Here is a 24,622-nt window from a genome sequence, read left to right on the forward strand (position 1 = left end):
TAAAATCTCAAAAAAAATGTTAAAAACGTTTTAAAAAATTTTATGATTTGTTTTATTATTCAAAAATTTTCTATGTAAATTTTCAATTTTTTTTTATTTTAAATAATTTTCTATTTACTATTTTAATGAGTTACTACTATAATAGGTCATTGAATTATCCAAATCAATAGTTAAATTATTATAAAAAATTATAAATATATTAAATTATTCTAAGTAATTTTTACATCCGCATTACGCTGGTCGCATATAAAAAGTCAACATAAATTAGTATAGAAGAACAAATATTGTGAAACACAAATCTGAGAGTAGAGTAGAGAGACGATGGATCGAATTCAGCTTCTGTTAGTGGGATTTCCTCTTTTCCTCTTCTCTACTGACATTTTCAATCTATTTCTCTCTCACCCTCCTAAACCTTCATCTAAGCACCACCATCATCATCATCATCATGTCCCTAAACCTTCTTCTGTTCACCAGACCTTAGATTTACAGTTACCTACTCAAGTAAGATTTTTTATTATTTTTTTCAATTTTTTTGAATTCAATTTGTTTTTGTTTTTTGATTTTATTGTTTTTTTGCAGCAACGCAATTCTGTTGGTTATGGCCATACTGTCACCATCGATTTCTGTTCGTCTTGCTCTTATAGGTAATCGTTTCCCCTTTTTTGTTAGGGTTGGAAATTAAGATCTTCTTTTTACTGATTAACACTATATTGGGGATTAATCAATTATTTCTACTATTATTATGAATTATGATAGATTATTGGTTTTCCTTTGTTGCAATTTTCATCTGGTGTTAGTGATTAGTGTGATGCATCAAAATTCATGCAATACTGTCAAAGGAGTTAATTTTGAGTTTGAATTTGGTAAATTATGTAATCTTACTTGTACTCCATGAATTATGAAAAGTTTGATGTGCTTACTTTTCGATTGAGATGGTTTTTTCATGATACTTGAATAAGTGTTGTAGGCGAATTTTTATTGTTCTGAAATGGTCATATCAAGTTATAAGATATTGAGAATTGGGTCATATCTCACTTGGAGCAAGTAACACTTTTTTAAGGTAAGGTCTGGGTTTGATTTTTACCTAGCTCTCCCCTCCCCAAGCCTACACCGTAATTCGAAAAAGAAAACATAATTTACTATCCCCCCCCCCCCCCCCCCCCGCATGAATGCAATTATAGTACTAACTGGGGGGTTTGGAGGTCCTTGTTGCAAGTTACCACCCTCTAGGTTGGGACCCCGAGAGGATGAAATCTTGAAGAAAGTTACGTTACCGGGAAATAGAAAATTACAGTAATGTTTTTGATGACAGGATTGGCTTAGAGCATTCCTAATTTTGGGTAATATACCCACCAAAATTCTTATCTCATGATTTTTCTTACCATCTCATTGTTTAAATTACCATTGCTATCCATTCATGATAAAAAAACTCTCCATTATACACTTTCTTTATAGAGAAAAAAGTGATTTGCGCATCTTCGTTCAAGTTGAATTTGCATCCTCCTAGCCCAATCAATTTCTTCAACGACTTTATCTTGCGCGGGCCTGATTGCACACGATCATCGAGGACTAAGAGTTTGTGCTGGGTGATCCAGTATATCCTCTTTGTTAAGAAAACTTCGCTATCGTCTCTTAGTCAAGTAATATTCCAATCTGATAGCATTTGCTCCACTTCTATATGCAAATGATTTTCACCCTTTTTATACTGCGTGTCAAGTACTTTCAAATCATATGCTCATGCAACTATAAAATAGACTCCCTGTACATTTCTTGAAATGTTTCCTTTACACTCACAAAGCCACTAAGTGTGCCTAACATGATTGTTCAGATCTCCGGCTTATTGCCAATATGCAACCTTTTGATGGTACTTTGCATTATAATATTTAATTTTCTTTGAGTGCTTCTTCAACTTCCACTTGAGGGGCATATGAACTGTTTTAACATGTAATGTTTTTCTTCAATACACAAGCTTGACCTTTATAATTATCATTTAATCTAGACTTCTCTACCTTATCATTGTCCTTTTTCATTGTTTAGTAACGCATGCATCATAATACCAACTTTATTTCTCTTGTCTTACCCTAAATACCACACTTAGCGTTACTTTGCATTATATTATTTAATTTTCATTGAGTGCTTCTTCAACTTCCACTTGAGGGGCATATTAACTGTTTTAACATATAATGTTTTTCTTCAATAAACAAGCTTGACCTTCATAATTATCATTTAATCTAGACTTCTCTACCTTACCATTGTCCTTTTTCATTGTTTAGTAACGCATGCATCATAATACCAACTTTATTTCTCGTCTTACCCTAAATACCACACTTAGCTTAAATATCCTCTATTTTGAATGTTCTTTTTTCACTAAATCCACTTGGCCCCCTGCATGCAAAGAATGTTAATCTTATGTTTTCACATAGCATCTACCATTCTAATTATTTCCTTGAAAGAGTTAAAACATTCCAAATGTCATTTGTTAGCTTAGATTCAAATACATATATATATATATATATATATATATATATATATATATATGTATATATATATATATATGTATATATATATATATATGTATATATATATATATATGTATATATATATATATATATATATATATATATATATATATGTTATCTCTAATATTTGTTAATCTTTACTCATTTGACACCTTATTCGTGCGTGGATTTTGGTCTCTGACCTAACAACTTTTACATACTTAACACTACACCTTAGTTCTCGGACAACTCTTTGTCATTTGCAATCGACTTTCGTGGTGCACCACTTTTGAGTGACTAGCTAGAAACCATCGCATACTTATCACTCCACCCAGTCTTGTGTCTCTCCGTTAGCTGAAACCCCATTAATTAGAATTCAGCGTATGGCATAAGATATGACAGTGTTACATTAGTTGTCGGTTATCCATCACATTCCTTTTCTTCGGCTTGGAATGAACAATGAATGCAAGAGCCCTCCCATGTGGAGTTAAGATGTAGAATAAGAGTGCCACCAAATGCTTATAAGAGAAGAATCTTTGTCAAAGGATTATATTTCTTAGGTGCCCTTTTCCTTTTATCTTTCGTGTACTTCAATGTCTTCACAAAGAAATAATATTGCGCTAGAATCGAAAAATAATTATTACTTGAGAGTAGATTTTATCCTACATTATCTTGTTTTATGTACATATATCAGAGGATACTCGGGATTTCATATCATATACGATGTGATTCAAAATTCTCCTTAGTGTTCTCTATATATCATCTTTTAACATGTTTTACTACAACTCTCCCAAATAGAAGAAATGTGAATTAAATTGATAGCGGTTCTTTTATGTAAACATCATATACGTAAAGCGGTAGAAAATTCAATGATCCATCTCATGTCTTAGTGTTTAAATTTGTATTTTGGACTCACGATAACCAGGTATCGTCAAACATCTGGATGTTAGACCCAAAATTCCCATGTTTGTTTTGCCTTCTTGATTAATCTTTTGATTGAAGGCCATCTTTTTTTCATAATGCTTTGTAGCCCTCTGCTTTTTGGTGTATGTGGAAAATTTTGCAGCAGGTTCACTGTTAGAAATGGAATGTGCAGCTGTAACTACTTGTCTTATCTGCTAGATCTTTAAAAAGTAGATTGTGGGCAGCGGTCTTTACTGCACTTCATGTGGGGTACAGGGTGAAAGAGTGCTAGCTGTTCTGCTTCTTTTCTAGATTTATATCAAATACCATCAAATACCATACAACTGTTATTTGTCTGCATGTCTATTTTCAGTGTTAAAAAACTTTACCTGACATCAAATTATTTGATTACATCAGGGGTACTGCTGTGGCAATGAAGAATATGCTGGAAACACAGTTTCCTGGAATTGATGTTGTTCTTGCAAATTATCCGCCTCCAGCTCCAAAACGCATCCTTAGCAAATTGGTACCTGTTGCTCAAGTTGGAGTATTTGCCATTATAATGGCAGGAGACCAGATCTTTCCTAGATTGGGAATGTCTCCACCTCCGTGGTATTACTCATTACGTGCCAATAGATTTGGAACAATTTCTGCAACCTGGCTATTCGGGAACTTTATTCAGTCCTACCTACAAAGCTCTGGTGCTTTTGAAGTGTTTTTTGATGGACAACCTGTAAGTTCTTGGATGGTTGCTCAATTTATTTTGCCAAAATATTTTGTAGTATGTATCTATGCATGGGGTTACTCTTTTTTTTTTTGTAAGGGACCTCATAGGCTCATATATTGAATTCATTCTCCTTTCTTTGGGTAGTTTTGGGATGCCTTCACTACGTTGCAAATTGATGTATAGCTTAGTTTTAAGAGGCGCGAGGCGCACCGAGGCGTAAAAGGTCCTTTTTTCTGAGGCACATGGCGAAGGCGCGGGCTTTTGTATGTGAGACGCACAATTTCGCTAAAAAGCTCCATAATCAAGTTTAAAACATTCAATAATAGTTAAAAGTCAAAACAACATGAAATTCTTATTATAATAACATACAAGTAAGCTAAACTTTAGCTCATAAAGTCATACTATAATTCGATAAGTCAATAACATAGTCTTGAGTTCACAAAAGAATTATCATAGTCTTGAGTTAACAAAAGAAATGAAAACTAAAACAAAGACAAAGGAAAAGAAAGAAAAGAGTGGTTCTTGATGCTTGAAATGTTTTGTGACACTTAAACTAACATTTAAAATCTAAATCAGAATCATATATCGATCGGTGAAGATGGCGACACTTAAAGAATATTTCTACTCTTTCGTTTCTCGATCCATATTTTTGCTTTAGGGCCAGAAAGGGGTTATATATTGCTTTCCATTCAAGAAACAACTAAGAATTGAGGGTTATTTTAGTAATATGAGGCAAAGACATGTTATTTATAAAAAATTCACATTTAACATATACGAGGTGCGTGAGGCGCAAAAGCCTCATGTATTGTGCTGCGCCTTTGAAGAGCCTCATGTATTGCGCTGCGCCTAGACTCTAGGAGGTGTTTAAGTGGCGGCCTCTTAGTGCCTCACGCCTAGGTGTGCATCAGGCGCGCTTTTTAATACACAGATGAATAGATGTTGAAATTTATCTGATGATTCGTAGTGAGCTTGATGCGTGGTTTTTGTCTTTTGGAATAGTGTTGTTTTGCAATTACACTAGAATATAGGCAAGTTTATCCCCTTCTCAAATATCTTGATTACATAGGCAAGTTTATCCCTTTCTCAAATATCTTGATTACTGCTCATCTATTTGTGTTTATTATACAATGTAGGTGTTTTCGAAGTTGGGGCAGCAAAGATTTCCTGGTGAAATTGAATTAAGGGACCTTATAGGCAAAAGGCTTGCTGGTTCTAATATTGTGGATGCAGCTGGGGCAACTATGTGGTCGGCTTGAAGCTCCTCCTTTCTTAAACCGGGAAGAAAAGGGAAAACCTCTTGGACACGATCAGATGTGTCGACTTTTGAGCAGTAGATTGCATTTTCTAACTATAGCATGGTGAATGCTTATGTTATTTTTTTGGTATCAGGTTTTAATGGAACTGTCAACTTTGCCGAAGGAACTTCAAAAATGGTGCTCTGTATGATTAGGATATGATACTTTATGTTGTCTTCCATTGTAATCCATATCAGCAAATGAAGGATGAGTTATTTTATATTTTGTTTCATATGTGCTGGAAGCCAAAACACAACATACCCCAAGTTCACTTTAATAAGTTAAAAGCTTTTGATTATCAAAACTGTTTGATGATATACGAGTAATGGGCACATTATTAAAACTGTGGTATATGTTATTAGCTTTAGTGCTTATCCTACTTTGTCTTGTTTTGCTATTTGCTGGCAAGTTAATTTTGAGTTAAGGTTTTCACCGATCACAACCTCTTACCTCTTTGTCTCCTTTGATAAAGGTAGGCTTGTCATCTTTCAAGCCTCTTCAAAACCCTAGATCATAATTTCTATTAACTAGATGTACTGAGTAAGATGATGATGCTTACAGAGGACATCAGATTTCAAATGCGTTGAGACTAAAGATGGTCACAATCTTGAAATAGAAAAAAAAAAAAATTCAATTTCACACATCTTTGATAAGTGCAATTGTTTGCACTTATTCATGTCATTTATATACTCCTTATGTGATGTTTTAGTGGGTTTTAGGTAGTGTGATAGTATTATTTCATATTTTTTGTCTCTTATGTTTAATATTGTATCTTGTGTAATTTTGAGGTGAAAATCGAAGTTTATTATTAGGTTCCGGGAGTGATAAGAGGATGAAGGCTTGGAAAAATGGCATAGGACCCCTAAAGAAGTGAAGAGATTGAGCCAAACAAGCCCCAAGTGAAAGAAACGAGTGGTAGCTAAGCCGTGTCAAAAAGCCACGACCCGTCGCTGAGCTACTGGAGTCCAGAACAAAAGTGACGAGTCATCTTTAGGATGCCACGACTCATCGCATATCTATTGATTTATGCAGAGCAATCCAGAGACAAAGCGACGAGTCGTCCCCAATTTGCCACGACTCGTCACCAACCCATTGAAGTCATGTACCCAGGCAGAGACAAAGCGACGACTCGTTGCCCCTGATGTCACGAGTCGTCGCCTGCGCGTTAAGTGTTTTTCATGTGCATTTTTCAGTTATTTTTTAGGAAATACTATAAATAGAGGTAGTTATTTTTTATCAAGTGTCAGTTTTTATTTTTATTTTTAGAATTCTCTCTTTTTGTTCCTTCTTTTGAGAGCTTTCATTGTTGAAAAACTCCATTGTTATGTTTAGTTTTATTACAATTTACATTTATGTTTTGCTCCATTAGTAAGTGTTCTTGATTTACTACTTCATTACTTGTCTTTTTGCATTAAATTATTCATCATTTTCATGTGTAGTATTTCAATTAGGTTTTCATTCATCATTAATTGCATGTTCATCACCATGTCTAGTGAGTAGATTTTTTCTCTAAAGTTAAGAGATAAACCCTAATTCGAAGCATGAAATGATATTTTATCGAATAATTGTGTGAAGTTTGAGTCTATGATTAAACCTATGCTTAATGAATCTTAGTTTAAATATCTTTATTAACTTTTTCAATAAAACGGAAGTTTGAAGATTAATACTAGTAAGGTCTTAAATTGATATTGATCAATAGAGCGAAAGCTTGAAATTAATTAGATCATATTTAATTATGCCAAAGACTCAAATTCATACAATTATGAGAGTAATTGACTCCCATGTTAGAATTAGGTGATTCCCGACACCCTAGATTTGTCATATTATTATCGTCTTCATATTAATTATTGTCTTACCTTTAATTATTAGTTTTATTTGCATCAATTTAGTTATTGCTTACAGTAGTGTTAGTTTCTCAATCCAACTATTTGTTGATCCGTGTCTCGTAGTCATAAATCATACAAATCAGTTAACTCGCTTCCCTGAATTCGACGCGTATTACTACACGTACACCGTACGGTTACGGGAATTTAAATTTGCACATCAATTTTCCGAAAAGTAGATTTTGGTATACAAGTTATACAATAGTTTGGTTTGTACAAAAGTAAATTTCACACACCTTTTTCACTTATGTTTTTCAATATTTTTTACATTAAGGTCCTCAGAATTGAGTTTCAAGCTTTCAATATCCCCTTGTAATCACAAATCACGCTGAAGAAAAATTACCGTGGATAAGTATGTATATGAACTTCATATCTTCCACCATTTTTTCTTACGTTCCATTTGTTTCACAAGCTCATTAGCCATTGATGCAAAATTTTCGGCTTCATATCGCAGATCTTCTGATCTTTGATTGATTTTCTGATCAAAAGGATAGGCAGAGATTATTCACATATTGCTACACAAGATGTGGTATGGCACTCAATACGAATATGACATTGACAACAAAGAATTTGACACTACATCTTTCAGTTTGGACTTTGGACACTAATCGTTTTAGAACGAGGAGTTTAGTTCGCATGAATTCTTGACCCTATAATCAAAATGTTCTTCTCCCCTTTATTACGATTAGAAACAAAAAGAGAAAGAAAAAGGAAATGCAAGACATAAATCTTCGTTGGGGAACGTTCAATAGGGTTCATTTCTATCCAAATTCGAATCATGTGAAGTATAACCTCAACAGAAAGTTTGTCTAACTTATATTACCTCAAGTTTCTCCTGGCGTTCCAAAAGCTTGTTTCTTGCACGTTCAGCTGCAGCCGATGCATACTGGAAAAAACATACAATTAGAAATATTTAGTAACAGAGTAAAAGAGAACTAGGGTGTTCTATAGAGTGCAAACGGGAGGAAAAGCGATCCAAATAGCTTCAAAAAGTGAAACACTTCAGTTACCTCCTTTCCTCTGTATGCTGCCATTATTTCTTCAGGTGTTCTGGTTCTGGGTTTTGGATCTTCATGACCACCTTCAAATAACCTTTCTCTCTCCGTTTTTGTAAGTTTTCCCTTTGCTTCAATGGCAATGCAAAAAAAAAAATATTGTAACAAAATACGAAGAAATTTTATTTTCGGACTATAACAAACCATCTCTTCAAAGGGGTTATGTTGACTTTTTAACAGACCAAGTTCATCAAACTTACCTTGATAGGATGAAGTTGAAGCCACAATAACTGGCTCATCAATTTCGATATCATCTGATTCAGAAGAAAGAAGATTAATAGCGGAAAAAATACAAATAAAAGATTAAGCATGCATCGATTTCATTGCAAGTAGCCTAGCACCTATGTCAAGCTCTTCTGTTCCCTCATCTTCTACTGAGGTTATTGACATATCAGACACAATAGGTCGGGCAAATATTTCCCCTAGTTGAATAAAGTTGCATGCAGGAGGATTAACGTTTGCGGTATCTGATTTTTCCTTTTTAAAGCCCTTCACAATTTCGCCAATCATATCTGCAGGAGGAACCTGTCAAAAAAAATGCCACTAGTATCAGTATTAAAGAACACCAACAAGTTTGGATATAAAGCATTAAGAATATGATTCTCACCTGTTTCTTCTGCCTAGTAGAGAAGGAAATAGCAGCATCTGCAGCTGCAGCCACTACTTTATCGTGAAGTGAAGGAAAAGATTCAAGAAACCTAGTCAAATCAACAAAGTAGATTGCTTATCAACATTTTTTTTAAGAAAAGAGTAGTGTACAGAAACAGCATGTTAGAATCGACAATTTTGAGGGGACCTGGTCTCCGTTTCATCTGTAGACAAAGAAATGAACACCAACTCGCTCCCATTTGCCTGCAATAGTTAGATCACCAATTATTTACATCCTTGATGTCAAGTGTTCAGTGAGAACAGAAATATGTTCAATCTGAAAATCATAGTCTCTTTTAGATGTTATTAAGGAACATTTTGATAGATGGAACCTTTACTAAATTATTTTCATCAAAAGGCACCACAAACAAAATAATGCTGAAAACGTGAAAAGACAACCTATAATTGCAAAGACATTAAGCCAACTTTCCAGCCATTTAAATTTAACTTCTACTCTTTCTACTTCCACAATGCACAAGAATTGTGAAACACCCTTAATTTACTCTACTAATTCATACTCTTCTATCTCTACCATCCAAGCACTTTCAGATCTAATCTCATGTTTTTTTTTTTCATTAATCTCTGTTTATTTTGTCTGCTTCTAACTTGTCAACTTCATTCTCAATCTGATTACCAAAAAAGTCCGATGAAGTAAATAGTAGTTTACAAGTACAACCCAAGTGATACTAAGATTTCTAAAACACCTTCTCACAATCAACCTCCATGATATCAATTATAAGCTATAACGCTATTTTCACAAACTATTAATTATATCCGAAATTCGAACACTTCTATAGAGTATAGACATCAAAGAAAGCCATGGTTTTTGAGTTTAGCAAAATTATCTTGGAATTTCAGCAGGGAAGACAAAGTAAGCAATTTCAAGATGTAGCTACTTTTACCGTTGAGATATTCAAATGTAGCTGATTGGAAAACCAATAGTAATGTAGCTGATTGGAAAACTGGGGATTTGCGGAAGTCGAGGGTTATATAGACATTGAATTAAGTGCCATTTTCTATTATATTATAGTTGGAATCAATGGTTCCACCAAAGATGAGGAGACAATTGGTATTGGAGACTTGAAAGACATAGATTGGTAGAGATGGAGGGTAAAATCAAGGGTGCTAATTAGGGTTTGCCATGACAGTGTTTTAGATATAAAAGGCGGATCTGACTTTTGAGATTGAGGGTGTCCAGTGGTTATTTGTGGTGCTTTCAGGCAGCTCAGGCGTAGTGGTGGCAGTGTTTTGGGGATTTGGGGGTGGGTGGCTAGAGGATTTTGTAAGAAATTGAACAAAACTGGAGTGAGGGAGGTCTTCTGGGGTGGTGGTTTTTCTAGTTGAGAAAGTAAACGGCAAAATGAGCAAAAGGGGAGGGAAATTGAGAAGGGGGGGGGGGGGGGGGGGGGTGGGGGGGAAGGGAACACGGATAGGTGTTTTACACGCACGGTAAAGTTGATTTAAGGTGTTATTTTACAAAAAAAATTAAAGGTGCCTTTTGTTAAATGATTCATGAAGGGTGCTAGTTGACAAAAAGTCCTTTATGGCAACACAGAAGCATGTTACCAAATAGATCTCTCCATGATCTGTAGAAGCTGCCAGCTTCATGTTGGGCCTCACATTCCACCTTAAAATTGAAATTAAAGAGCTTTCTGTAAGCAGCTCCAAATCAGGCAATGATCTGCAACAACAGTGTACGACAGAGCACTATGAACACGCATTTCGATGGAGAAAATAACATTACAGAGGGTGTTCAAAGAGGAGAGAGAGGGCTGGGTGGCAATGAACGATGACAGAAGAAACAGAATACAGTACTTACATACAAACATTTTATAATCCTATTTAAAGACAAGAAGCCCAAACTGTGATATGTGAGGTCTAAAGAAGTACTTTTGGCTTTTTACCTGACTTCAAACGCCCCAGATTGGTAGACCAAGATGATCGCAACCACCTTGTCATCTTTCTTGTAAATGGAAGTCCAAGAACAAGGTGCTGCAAGTTTCACTTTGCTAATTGGTTTATCTTCACCCTAGACATAACACAGATAAGCTTGGTAGCAGATCATAGACATTCAGAACTAGAATGAAAAAAAAGGCTGTTTTGTTACCTGCATTATGGATTTGGTATGGTATAAACGCAATGTGTTCTCACAACAAAGCAGAAAATGTGAATCCGGCAACCTTTCTCCATCCAAGGAGAGATTTTCAGTGTCTTTCAAGTTGCCTATTTTTATAGAAATGTCTTGCTTAGACTCCTCTAAAGTTTTTGTTTCTATGTTTGGCTGCTCATGGTGCTTCAATGATGCAGACATGAATTCATTGCCATCTAAAATGCAAAATGAAGTTTAAATGACAGAACCCAAACACAAGAAGGTAACAATCAACCAATATCTTTTATAGATGACCAATGACTTGCCTAAGACATACATGCTAATTGCTGTATGCTCCTTCAAATGCAATGACCGGGAGCTGATAGGGCTGTCAGGCTTACAATCAACAATATTGACTTTTGCATCCTGGGTTAGAGTGAATAAGTACTCTTCTCTAACCTGTTCCACATTCTTTGGGCTTCTGCTCAAGTCATCAGCATCTGTAAATGTTTTTAAAAAAACTGAAATGACGGGAAAATTAGAGCTGGCTTCAGAGTCTGTTGTAAGGAGAACCGATAGTGAGATCATATCGAGAACTGATACCTGAAAAAACATTTGAACACGAGAGACACCGAGAGCAGAATCAGATGAAATAGGAGAAACGAAAGGAGATTAAAATAATGGCATATGATAATAATTGAAAATAAGCAACTGACATGACTGTTTGCAAAACCCACAGCAAGTTTGGTTCCAGAAGCAGAAAATTGAAGTGACTGCACTGGAGAATTGACCAATGAAAAAACAACTATGCATTGAGGTCCCTTCTGTAAGGGTACATCATAGACTGCAAATAAGAGATCGTCTGTTAGCTATGGTTAAGGTGATTAGGCTAACAATATTGGAATTTGGAAGAAATTACATGGAAAACATAAAATGTATGAATACATTGCTTTAATAATGTACCTATATGTTCAGAATGTTTAACCCAGTGAAGCTTTGTCCCTTCAGCATTGTTGTTGAGACTGTAGATACGGATCTATGAACATGATTGCAAGGTGAAAATCAGACGTAGAAGCTACCAAAATTTTACTAGCAAGTCATCGTGAAGATGAGAAGCAATTCTCACCTCACCACAGTGAGTGCCAACAGCCAAATTCATCGTTGATGCGCAAAAGTCTAATTTTGTTACAGCAACATTTGAACCAGCATTAGCTATACCATGCACCTGCCAATAATTGACAAATGCTTTAACAAGAACAATAACAATTCATCTTCCACATAGCCAAGTACTAAGATCATAAAGAACGCATCTGGGTTTTTTATTCACTAACCTGACCTTCGATAGTTGAAATGAGAGGAAATATTGGATCAGTAGCATTCCACACTCGGACAGATCCATCTTGGTAGCCTATAATGTAGATCTTTTCCTGCAGCCTTTCTTCAGCTGAGAGTTCCCTTCGTACACCCCCAGTTAAGGGCCACTTCCTCCCTTCAGCCGGACTCAGTGTTGAACTAATTGAAGCCGTCTATATAGAAATAAATATAATGAAAGCTGAGAATTGACTTTGTAACAATCCATAAGACCATTTGTTACACTGAATAATACCTCTGAAAGCCATATAGACGAATTTCTATGAGAGGTTTGCAAGCTGACTTTAGCAGCTGTCATTTGAGGATCTGAAGTAGGAATTACCACAGGAGATTCTGTACCGGATACAGATGATTTTCTCTCTGGCTGAGCAATTAAAGCAGAGAAACTCTCTGTACAAAAAAACTGTACTTTGCCCGGTCTAGTCAATACAAAAAGGCCATCAAAATGGCTCTTTGCTGCTGTCTCTAAAGATGAAAATGGAACCATATCAGCAAAGGAACCAGCAAGGGAGAAGTCCACACGTCGAACACTCTTTAACTCCATGCCTGGAGACCATTGAAGACTCACTACCTGTCAAAACCCATACGGCTCTACAAAAATGAACTTAATTGAGCAAATTCATTAGCCAAAAAAACCCCTACCCCAGCAACTAACAGGGGGAAATATAAAACCAATAGAAAGGAAAAACAAGAGGATAAGAAAGGCCTATTTGACCCTTCTATAATCAACGACAACATTCCACTACCCCAATGTCATTAAGTGACTCCCATCTAGGCGGGTCTGGGGGGTCAAATATATGCAACCTTACCGTTGTAATAACAAAGAGGTAGTTTTCATGTGACCCTTGATAGAAAACACCATCAACATTTTCACACAATAAGTGCATATAATTATGGACCATTTTACTATGGTTCAATACAATCCGTAACCAAAGAACTATAAATCGTTGGTTCCATTGACAATGGGCAAACCTTGTCAATAACCTATATAGTTCATTTTAGGGACAAACTTTTATGATAAGTTTGGGTAAGTGTCAATAGGGATCATTCATTCAGAACAACAATAAATTACAATAAGTTTGAAGAAGAGCTAATATGTTCATATCAGTTCATAAAAGGGCTAATAACAAAAAAAAAAATGGATAAGGGCTACTAAAGGTTCATATGAAAAATAGCCAAAGACTTTAAGTCATGCATGCAACCTAACTCAGTGAAATTCACAATACCATGGAAGTGTTACCACTGAGCTTTAAAGTCCAAAGAGAATGAGCAGAAACTGGGGAGCTCATATTTGAGTTGTGTTATGGGGCTGCTATGAGATGGGAATTATCCCCACACATACTTTTTGGCTCAAACGGTCCACAAACCTAGTGCCTATAAGGCCCACACTCTAAATTAGAAAATTATGAAAGTACGGGTTCTCATACGTTCGGGGGAGGGGGTGGGGGGTATGGTTCTCTCCCAGATCCCAGCCACTAAAGTTAGGTTCCAAAAAATAAACATTGAAATTGATTCCTTTTTCATCTCCTTCATTGCCAACACTCAACACCACCCACACTTCATTTTTGTTAACCATCAACAGCCACCATGATTATCATGTTTATTACTATCACAAATTCACTATACCACCATTGAAGATGCCTACCTCTTTGACAGTCACCACCACCAATTAAGGGTGTCTTCTTTAACGTAGAATAGAATTGGAATAAATACAACTGAAATCAATTTAAGTGAATAGTCAATAGAGTATATTAAGCGAGAGCATTAGTCTTCCTTCTAAAATGAGTCACCATTGGAATTTGGAACCACCACTAAACTCAAATTGTAGCCATGATCAACTCCAGTACAGCCTCAATTTCACAGTAACTTAGCTTATGTATTTTCCTATCTCATCCTCTGTGTACCAGAACAACCACGTACCTCCCCAGTCCCATGTCATTGCCAATAAATTGATCCAGGTATTGTTATTCTATTAGCTATGATGATGAAAGCGATTGGCAAAGTTGTTGATTAAATTGTCAACTACGGTGATGGTTGATAGGGGTGATTTGATATGGTGATGGGAACAGGGATGAAAACGGTAATAAGAAACTGCTTCATCGCATAATATGAGAAATGATTGATAAAACAAATAGGGATATCACTTACATACAAATCTCAGCCAAAACTTGCCTTGTATCATAAAATCAAGTTTCATTAATTCAATACCTCGAGGTTTCATCCTCAAAACTATTTCCTGACACCATATAAGAACCAAAACAAGGCCTATAAATCATCAACAAAACCCATCTTATAAGATAAGTTGCAGATCTTGAACATTTTTTGTGGGGTGGCCAACTATAATAAATCAAATAATTCAACAAATTTAAGGAGGGTCAAATTAGAATTTAAAGCATTACTTTCTTTTGGGGGGGGGGGGGGGGGAGCTGGTTATTAGAAGGTCCGCCACTTCATAAGATAGAAGGATTAAACAAAAAAAGTTATATCAAAAGGTTTACACTAACCACAAAACAATATCTTCTTCAGTACTATTACCCCATGACCAGTCTTTTCATGATGATGTTAAAATAATAAATATTTGATATTTCTACCATAAGCAACTTGTGAGTGTTCTGTATGGATGATGAGCATGCGTATAATCCTTAAAAGATATAATACTACAAGTATTGTTCAAGGATGCACACATTCGTTCTCCTTTTTATCATTTTCACCCTTATTTTGAAAAATACTCATTTGGATACAAATTAACAGGTTTTTATACACTGTTCCGAAAGAAGTTTCAACGAAGCACATACATACTTAAAATTGTTACTACAAAATACAGCTATTAAAAAATTCACTAGATGCTTTTGGAAGATTGAAAAGAACTAGTAGTTCTAATATCTAGTAGCACGGGAGTATAGATTTACGTAAAGAATATCAGCTTATATTCAGTATCCTCTATGGTTACCCAACCAACATGTAGACAACGTTCTATAGCCAGTCATAATTCATAAGCTCATTGAACATATAACACAGTCTAATAAGAGCTTTGTTATCTACAAGAAAAACGATGAACAATTGATAGCATTCAGAAAAAACATGTGCAACAAAAAATCACCCAGAAATGAAAAAAATGAATAATCTGAAAAACAAACCGTTATAACTTCTTCTGATCCTATTTCACAGCCACCATACACAAAAAGTTGGCCACCACAGCTGCTTTGAGGTGTGCTACGCTCACCCCAGCACAAAAAGATGACAGGAAGTCTCTTGTCAGCTGAAGATAATTGTAGCTTTACAACATCATCAAATGATACACCAGCTTTTTTGCGTTTAGAGCAAGCACCACTAGGTATATTCCACAACAATATATCTCCGTCAATATATCCAACAGCAAGCATCGAGCCAACAGAAGATGCCCAACAGATGGCACTTATTTCTTTATCCATCATATGTTCATGTGCATTGTCAAGTGGTTCAGCAGCTGATTCACTTGGAGAATCAGATAAGTGATCCTTTATACGCAAGTCCTTGTCACCTTTAACTACTATAACCTTAGCGTCAAGAACATCCCATAGTATGAGTAGCCCATATTGATAAGCAACCAGTAATCTGTGATATCAAAATATTGAAAAGGAATTATTAAGTGAATTGAACATATTATGCCAACAAATTGACTTGGGTAGTAATTCAGTTTCCTTGTTGCTGGTGAAAGGAAAAAAATTGTAGCTCATTTAAAACAACAAAGTATAGCCTTCTTGTTTTCTCTATTTCAAGCCAATTGAATGATTTTATTTATGGTATCTGGTTAGCTGAGGAATGTTCATTTTATTACTTGCCTGTTGCCAAAATAAGAAGGTTGAGGGAGAACTCCAATAACAGACTGATCATTAGCCAGTGAGATGCCAGTCTTTTCTGTTAAGAAAGCAAGAGAACTTTAACAAACAGTACAAATCCAAAAAAGGAAAAAGCATTGGAAAGCAAATCAAGACAAGCTACCAGATAATCCAAGTAGGATTTTACACAATAGATCCAAGTATCCAACATAGGGAATAATTCAAATTTTTATTGAAAAATTTGACACCGATAATCCCAACTTTTGGTGTAGTACTCATATTATTTTCTGTTACTTCCTTTGTTCCTCTAGAAAACCACTATTTGAATTGAATATGTGGGAGCTTTTTGAGTCAAATGATGCTTTTTCAGAGGGATGAAGGGAGTATATCATAATAATCCCACCTATTAATGCACCCTTCCCGAAACTTTCCAAGCTTACGTGTAATGTCTAATACCTGTCAACATTTTTTTAATAAAAATATTGAGGCATTAATCAATTATTCATTCATATCTGCATATCTTTTCTCACCTCGACACTAGTCAATATCAGCTTAGTTAAGATTTAAGAGCCACCCCTTGATAACACACCCATAGCCCAACCTTTTCTAGATTACAACCACTCACTATTCTCTCCTCCTTTTCTCCTTCATGGCCTCTTGCTACATTTACAATCACTAAGGGTGCCCAGAAGCCATAGGTTAGTGGGTGGGGATAGGTTTGAATATTGTGGGTATGAAGATTTGACCTGTCATTGGCAATGGGTATGAAAAGTTTAGGTGGGTATGGGTATGGGTATGGGGGAGGGGTACCGCACCCACCCGCTCATTTTGCCATTCCTAACGTGATGTGGCATTTTTTGGTCTTTTGAGGAGCTTTTAGTTTGAATATACTCTCAAATCAGAGTTTTATGGGTGGTATTTCTATGTTGTGAGATTTTGGGGAAGCAAAATTTTGTGTAAAGCGTTAGAAGATAGAGGTGTTTTGGAGGAAATGGTGAACTGCCACTACTTGGACCTTATCTTTCAATTTTCCTTCATCAACTTTCTTTTGATATTTGGAGATGGAAAGCCTAAGGTGAGAAGATATGGGAAGGATCAAATTTGGATTTGAGTATTTAAAGTAGTTTGATAATATCATGATATTGAAGACTGAGAAAAATAAGGGGTGGAAGAGAAAGACACGGAAAAAAAAAAAAAGATTTGGCCAACTACAAATACAACAATATTGCCAGAGCTTTAATCCCAAAAGATTGGGGGCGACTACATAAACCAATATAGTTCCACTGATCATCCAGATAAATTCTTCTTCTCCGTTAATTCCAATTTTCTACCATTTCAATTTAGAAATCTAGATATTTCATATCTTTTTCCACTCCTATCCTCCAAGTCATCTTCGGCCTGCCACGCCAATTTACAAATAGCCATCATTAATGATACCAACGTCATATTAGCTTAGAATACATTTTAATCATTCAATAGTTGGATTAATTTGAGAAGACCACCCATAGGCCATAGATATAATTATTCTGTCTTCCAACATAAATAGTCTAATAGTCCAAAGCACAGCCTAAAAATACTGATAGCTATCTAAAGAAACAAACCAATATAGACACTAGAGAAAAATGTTTCTAGAGAAAAATTTTTAAGTCATTCGCCAATCTTTTGAATCTCTGTAAATGTCCAAGTACCTACCACGAATATCATCATTAGTCATAAAGCATATAAAAATAAAGAGCGAGAAAATCACCAAGTAAATAATCAGGAGAAATATGATAAGCCATTTTCACAAGATTTTCATCTTCGGCAGCGTACTTCAATACATGCACCATACCATGCTCATCTCCCACAAACCTGCACAATGAGTTTTGAAAAAAGCTTCAAGAAATGAAGAGTAAACTCCCAAAAATAAGTAAACTGAAGCCCAACAATGAATAAATGTTTTAAAGGTCAGTGCTGATATAATACATGAATGAGGAACCAGAAATCACACAGAAAGCTGTTATATTAGATTCCCATTGCAGACTACATGTAATGCACCTGTTCTCCAGATTCCAAACCTGAAAATTCAGGCATTAAGTATACGTTAAATCAATGTTTTCTAGAATATGCACATGTACAGTTGTATGTATCCCTTGTAGCTAACAAAATGCAGCACAGCACAAAAATACCAAAGATATAAAAAGGTAGTGTTATCAAAAGCATAGTTGTTCAAGAAACCACAATGCAGCCTACTGAAGTTCGAAATAATCAAATGACAATCTATCACATGCCTTTTAGTTATATAGTTCAATGAATAGTATCCACCGTGGATACCATACTAAATTTTACTTCATAAAGTAATGCTCATCAAAAGATGTGGCCATTAGATCTTTCAAGATTTGTTAAGACTGAATAAGTGCAACTATGTACGTCTTAATTCAAAAGAATGGCTCACCATCTTCATCACAAATGCTTTATCCACCTTAATGAAATTGCATAGAATAATTGGACTTGCAAATAGACTAACATTCCATTATCCTAATGCTATTAAGTGGCTCTCATCTAGACTCCCACCTAGGGTTTAGGGGGTAGGATACATGCAACTTTTCCCTTGTGATAGCAAAGAGGTTATTTCCAATTAACTTTTGAAAAAAATGAATGATATGCAGTTTCACATATATAAGAAGCATGGGATAAATAAATGAGGCCATTACGTTACATAACGACCGCTTTAAAATGAATTTTAAATTTATTGAACCAAAAAACCCTATTACGTAACATGTGATTTAAAATCATGGAGTAACGACTACCATATGGTGTTATTCCAACATGTTATCCATTGTTATATTTTTTCTAAGAGTGTATTAGGCTCTAAAAAACCTATTATAAACTTTATTTTAAATATAAGTTCAATGAAACTTGAATTACTATAATAAAATGAAATTTTACAAGTTAAATATTTACATAGCAATGTTCGCGAAACGAGTTGTAACACCGTGAGGTGCCGGGTCTCCGCGACATAGCTGTTAGTACCATCGCAACAACTTCAAAGATTTTCTTTTATGATAAGTGCACATGATTTAATAAACCATCTTACTATAGTACATCATAATTTGAAACAAAATAATACAAATTTTTGGCCCCATCGCAAATGGATAAAAACTTCAATTTCTTATGAAATTCATTTAATTTGGCAATGATCAAAAATCAAAATCATAATGAATTACTTTCCCAACATCAAATTGCTCAAATTCCTAACATCACTCTTTCTAGTGTGTGTATCTATAAGTTATGTGATTTACTAAGCCCCATAATAGTGTTAAACAAGGTCGTATCGAATTGTATTGGCCGTGTTGTAAAAGTTTTAAAAACAAACAAACCTATTTTCCACGATACAAAGGTGAAAAAAACAGCGTTTTGGGCGGTATTAAGGTCAAGGGATATCCTATGATTCAACCGATATTTAGGCGTTAGGATAACCACATCATTTCGGTTTTTGCATCATCGTTCCGTTGCCGCAAACGCGACCGGTACTACATTTTTACATTATGCACCACAAGCACTGTTAATCTCCACAAGCCCTCCCCTTCTTGATAACATGCATAAAGGAATGTCAAAAGAAACACAAATGAAGCATTAGGCACACACAAAAAGAAAGGTAAGAACCAAAGCATGCCATGCGTCCATGATTCAAAGAAGTTTACAAGTCTAAAACCCAAAACAACTCGTAAACAATTGATGAATCTTAATCAAGAATCATATGATCTCATCAACATTAAGAGAACAACTAATGTTCATGTTGAAGCTTTTGATCCCAACATTCCAACTATACACATTTACAACACAAGAAACATCGATTTGTTTTTTTTGAATACTGTTACAACGTGGTTGATGCGAAATAATTGTGATGTAACCTTCTTTATGCATTATATTTGGTGTTTAACGCGTGGAATAGCTCCAAAGTCACAAAACTTTAAATCAAAAAGAGGTAAAGCTAATAACCATAATCAGAAATTTTTTTACCAACGAATTTCTCCAAACACATCATTTAACCATTTCTAAACCAATCATAACACTCCCATTCTACATCAATAGCGAAGACACACTTGATTACAATTATGCTAAAGATATATACCCTAGCATTTAAATATGCTCCATTGGAAAAGGTGAGGCAAAAAATATTTCGACAAACACGAAGGTAAGTCGTTAATAATTCTAATGGTTTTGAATTACGCATTGGGATTCCCAAATTAAGCATCCATAATTGGATAGACATCATGACTCCTGTTATTCTAATGAAGTCCACATTGCTCAAATAGCATCAAAAGTAGTGAAGCCTTGAGAATCAACGCTTTTAGTGGTACTTTCTTCAAATATTTTGGGATATTATTAAGGATGATTTTTTTGATGCAATCTAGGACTTCTTCAACGTTGTAAAATCCTAAAAGCTTATAATATTTTTGGGATATTATTAAGGATGTGTAACCTGTTTTGTCATTTATGTGGCTTGGGTTGCCAATAACCTTGTGTATGTTGATCAATAGGTTCAACCTAGAATCATGTTTGTGTTTTTGTGTTGTAGCACACAACAAGATATTAAAAACATTTGCATTTTGTTGGACTTTATTACTAAGGGACTGCTATATTTTGGGTTGTAAGAACACTTTCTTTATCTTTAGTTTGGAATTATATTTGTTTGTTACTTTCCAAAACATCTCTAGTATTATGCTTTCCACGGGCTTATATGTTAATTTGTATTAAGACTTCATAAGTAAGTTGATTTAAGGCTTTAAGCTTAGGCTGTTACAATACTCCTCCGTCCCCTTGAGTTTGGTTCTCAAGGGGCGGTGGCACAAAGATTAAGAAAAATAAGGAAAATGGGTATTTAAGTGGAATTTTGCAGGTAGAGCCATGTTCTTTATTGGGATAATTATAGATTTTAACGTAAGAAAGAGAATTGTATTATAGGTTCAAAATAGTAATGGGGAAAACTCAATGGGACAGACAAAAATAATATATGAGGCAAAATCAGGGGGACGAAAGTTGTAAGTGCTATGGAAAATGGTCACCACTCACCACATGTGAAAATGCATGACCAACTCAACCTACAACTTATTATAAATGGTTTAATTAAAACGCTGATGCATTTCTAGCAACTATGATGCAAAAACTCAGACATGAGATATTGCATATAACCCACACAGTATTTGACTATCAGCCTTCTTTGTATTCAAAAAACTTAAAGCAAACAACAAGTACTATGAAGAGATAATGAACCCTCACCTGAATATCATTGTCATTTAAGACGCCAACTAGATAACCTTGGTTTTGCAAAAACTGTCAAAAAGCAAGAAAGAAATGAATTAGAATTTTAACCAAATTACAAAACTCCAAAAAAGGTGATTAGTGTGTAAAGTTGTAAGTCAGAACTCCGCTTGAATTTTGAATTTTCAGTCCAAGTTGAGTGATTCCAAGAGCACAAATAGAGAAGTAGACTATTGTGTTTCCTTGCATCTAATAGAAGGTCATTTGACTAAAAGGGCACCAACAATTGAAGAAAAAAGCAATTCACAGTTCTGGCATGTAATTAGTTATGGGACATAAAAATAGTCAACATTCCAAAATAAACGTCTTCCAATAATTTAGAGGCCAGCACCTCTTCAAAACCCTCTTGAATAAATTGTTGAAAATATGATCTTTTAAATGTTGACATTTAAAGATTGTGGGCCATTATAAAAGTGAAAATAAACGAAAATAAACTCTACTAGGTATGGAGTAGCATGAATGGAAGACAAGAATCTAAAAAGGCATACAAGAAGATTGTAATAATATGAAGTTGCGAAGAAAAAATAAGTCACACACCACTCATGTCCAATGATTCGTACATGTGAAACAAAGATCAAAAAACTAGTTGAAAAGAAATGAAGGCAAGGAATCTATCCAGCAATAGAAGTCAAGATGGTCAAAACAAAGTCAAAATAAACAGGTAGTTATCTAATTGCTCATCAATGTATACACATTGAACTGTGTTTGTCTTGTGTGGTAAGACATGAGAGCCATGTTTAAGAAGCCTTAGTTGTAATTTTGTATGTCAAAGACATTTCATGGTACATGAGAAGTTCTTGTACATTACTTTAGAATTGGAGTATTGCACCACTTCTAGCACTATAAGGACATAGGAAGACAAGAGGATGACAAGTACTTATGAAGGAATCTTTAATTGCCAACCTTATAACTGTTGTGCAGGGGCAGATCCAGAAAAAATTTCGAGTGATGTCACTAATAGCAGTATTATAAAGGGCATGCGTTTTAGAAAAAAAAAATATTAAGACAAAAATCAATAAGAGTATTATTAAGGTCATGTGGTTTTTTATAAAAATTAAGAAAAAAGAAGGAGTGGGGAGTCTATTGAATATAAGTATTCTTGTGTTAAAAATGTGTTTTTAAACAAAAAATTAAAATAAAAGGAGGAAGCAAATTGTGCAGCCATCATGATTTGAACCCTAACAAGGTGTGCGAATAAGTGACCAGCTCAATTAAGTTCATTTTCTACTCTTTATTGTAGTACTATTAGTTTTGTAACATATTATAGTGATGTCACTTGTCTACCTAGACCACCCCTTACCTCAGCCCCGACTGTTGTGACCATACAAGAACAACCACTTTTCAGATTTTTTCTTCATGATACTAATCTTCATTGAAATTAGACATTGTGGAGCAAAATTTGTGTCTCATGAGCATTTTGGTATGACAACTAAAATTTTGAAGACATTATCAAAAAATTCCTTCTCTTGTCATATTGTAAGACTAGAGAATCTCTATGTTAGCTGCACATTCTATAATATAATTTTACACAAACAACTAAGGCAATATTAATTGAATAATGAGAATAAAAATTATTATCATTTCAGGTTACAATATGTATCTTAGACGAAGTACCTCTAAGTTTTTGTATGGCAATTGTTTTGGAGATATAAAAAGAGCTTCAATATTATATCCTCCAATAACTTTGATCTTACCATCACTGCATACAACATACAACAGAGTTGAAAGCGGCCACATCAGTATTCAAAGATATAGAATAAACCCCCAAAACCCATGCAGACCCTACCATTTAAGAGGCAAAGAAGTACATAAAAACATACATTTAAAAAGGAAAAACTGCAAAAGATTGAGATCGATTAACGATTCATTTTGAATCATGTCATTCTTCAGCTTCTTTGTTGACGTACTCTTAGGAGCAGCCAAGTTCCAAAATCTATTAATCTCTTAAAGGTTTCTATTGTCTAGGTGCTTCATCTATAATTTTCAAATTGATCCAAAATATATATTCTTAGTAATATATCAAACAGAAACCTCAAATAAAATATGCCAGTCTCTCAAAAAATTTGCTCATATTTCTTTCTCTTTCCCAATGCTGCCACTGGATTACCAATATCCTTTTGTTGGCTTCTATATGAAGCAAATACAAATAAAATTTACCTTTTAAGAAATATAATTTTTGCCATTCCCTACTAATTGCGCTCAACAATAATGTTTTCCAATAATGCATTGAAGAAACTTTTAAACAAATGATGTGAATCTTCAAAACTTTACATGGACCTAAAAACAGTTTGATGTAAAACAACAACTTGAGAAGATACAAGAGTTAGCTAGAGTCATCAAAATTGTTAACTTCGCTTAACTAACATGATACTATCTCCGTCCATATTTGGTTGTGAAGCAATTGACAGTTCATCTTAGGTTTAAATAAATAGTGGCATAAATAAACCCCCACTAGTTCTTTAATATCTATCATCATTTTCATTTCTAAAATTGAATAATGTCCAAAAATCAAATGCAACTTTCCTCAACATCCAAAACCTACTGCACACATCAATACAACAAAAACAATTGACAGCATACGGATAAATTATGAACTGACAGTGTTCCAATGGCTAACAGCTGCTGAATTGGATCAATAGCAAGAATAGAACTGCTACTGGGAATGCCAAAGTGCATTAGAATATGCGGATTTAAGTCTTCCGGCTTAAGATTTCCATGTTGTGCACCCTGCTTCATTACGAACAAAAATCGTTAAATGCTAACAATTATACACAAAGAGAAGAACAAAATAAGGTTTGAATCTGATAATTAAAATGATTGCAGATTAATGAAATTCAGGGCAAAATTAACTAGAAATCACAAAGAGAAGCTATGCATACCTTATGTTGATGATGATGACGATGAATGGCTTTCTGTATGAAGTGTTTCGCGAACATTGTCGTCGAAGAATCTGAAATGGAAGATCAACACTGGAAATCAAACAGGACATTACAACTTTTTGGGTGATTAACAGAATTTAAATTTGATTTTT

The 24,622-nt window shown here is 34.8% G+C and overlaps 2 protein-coding genes across 3 annotated transcripts; one reads left to right on the forward strand and one right to left on the reverse strand.

Annotated features, from left to right (window-relative positions):
• The first annotated feature begins 241 nt into the window (after window positions 1-241).
• Window positions 242-5,727, forward strand: LOC130804750 (selT-like protein). The gene is made up of 4 exons (XM_057669311.1): window positions 242-501; window positions 580-644; window positions 3,819-4,134; window positions 5,262-5,727. Exons 1-4 carry the CDS (start codon window positions 322-324, stop codon window positions 5,382-5,384), a joined length of 684 nt encoding a protein of 227 aa, XP_057525294.1. The 5' UTR covers window positions 242-321; the 3' UTR covers window positions 5,385-5,727.
• Window positions 5,728-7,443: 1,716 nt separating this feature from the next.
• Window positions 7,444-24,606, reverse strand: LOC130804751 (uncharacterized). Of its 2 annotated transcripts, none has more exons than XM_057669313.1 (24): window positions 24,471-24,606; window positions 24,191-24,318; window positions 23,206-23,290; window positions 21,550-21,603; window positions 18,253-18,344; window positions 18,035-18,138; window positions 16,291-16,366; window positions 15,607-16,063; window positions 12,705-13,040; window positions 12,430-12,624; window positions 12,225-12,323; window positions 12,062-12,134; window positions 11,815-11,942; window positions 11,425-11,701; window positions 11,117-11,334; window positions 10,914-11,038; window positions 10,576-10,690; window positions 9,158-9,213; window positions 8,969-9,059; window positions 8,703-8,886; window positions 8,562-8,615; window positions 8,317-8,432; window positions 8,130-8,192; window positions 7,444-7,784 (listed from the first exon to the last, which is right to left on the reverse strand). In XM_057669313.1, exons 1-24 carry the CDS (start codon window positions 24,525-24,527, stop codon window positions 7,674-7,676), a joined length of 3,294 nt encoding a protein of 1,097 aa, XP_057525296.1. In that variant the 5' UTR covers window positions 24,528-24,606; the 3' UTR covers window positions 7,444-7,673. The 2 variants fall into 2 exon arrangements, with proteins under 2 accessions (XP_057525296.1, XP_057525295.1); XM_057669312.1 differs by having other exon boundaries at window positions 24,191-24,321; window positions 24,471-24,588.
• Between the last annotated feature and the right edge of the window lie 16 nt (window positions 24,607-24,622).

The sequence above is a fragment of the Amaranthus tricolor genome, chromosome 17, assembly GCF_026212465.1.
Source record: "Amaranthus tricolor cultivar Red isolate AtriRed21 chromosome 17, ASM2621246v1, whole genome shotgun sequence".
Lineage (NCBI taxonomy): Eukaryota > Viridiplantae > Streptophyta > Magnoliopsida > Caryophyllales > Amaranthaceae > Amaranthus > Amaranthus tricolor.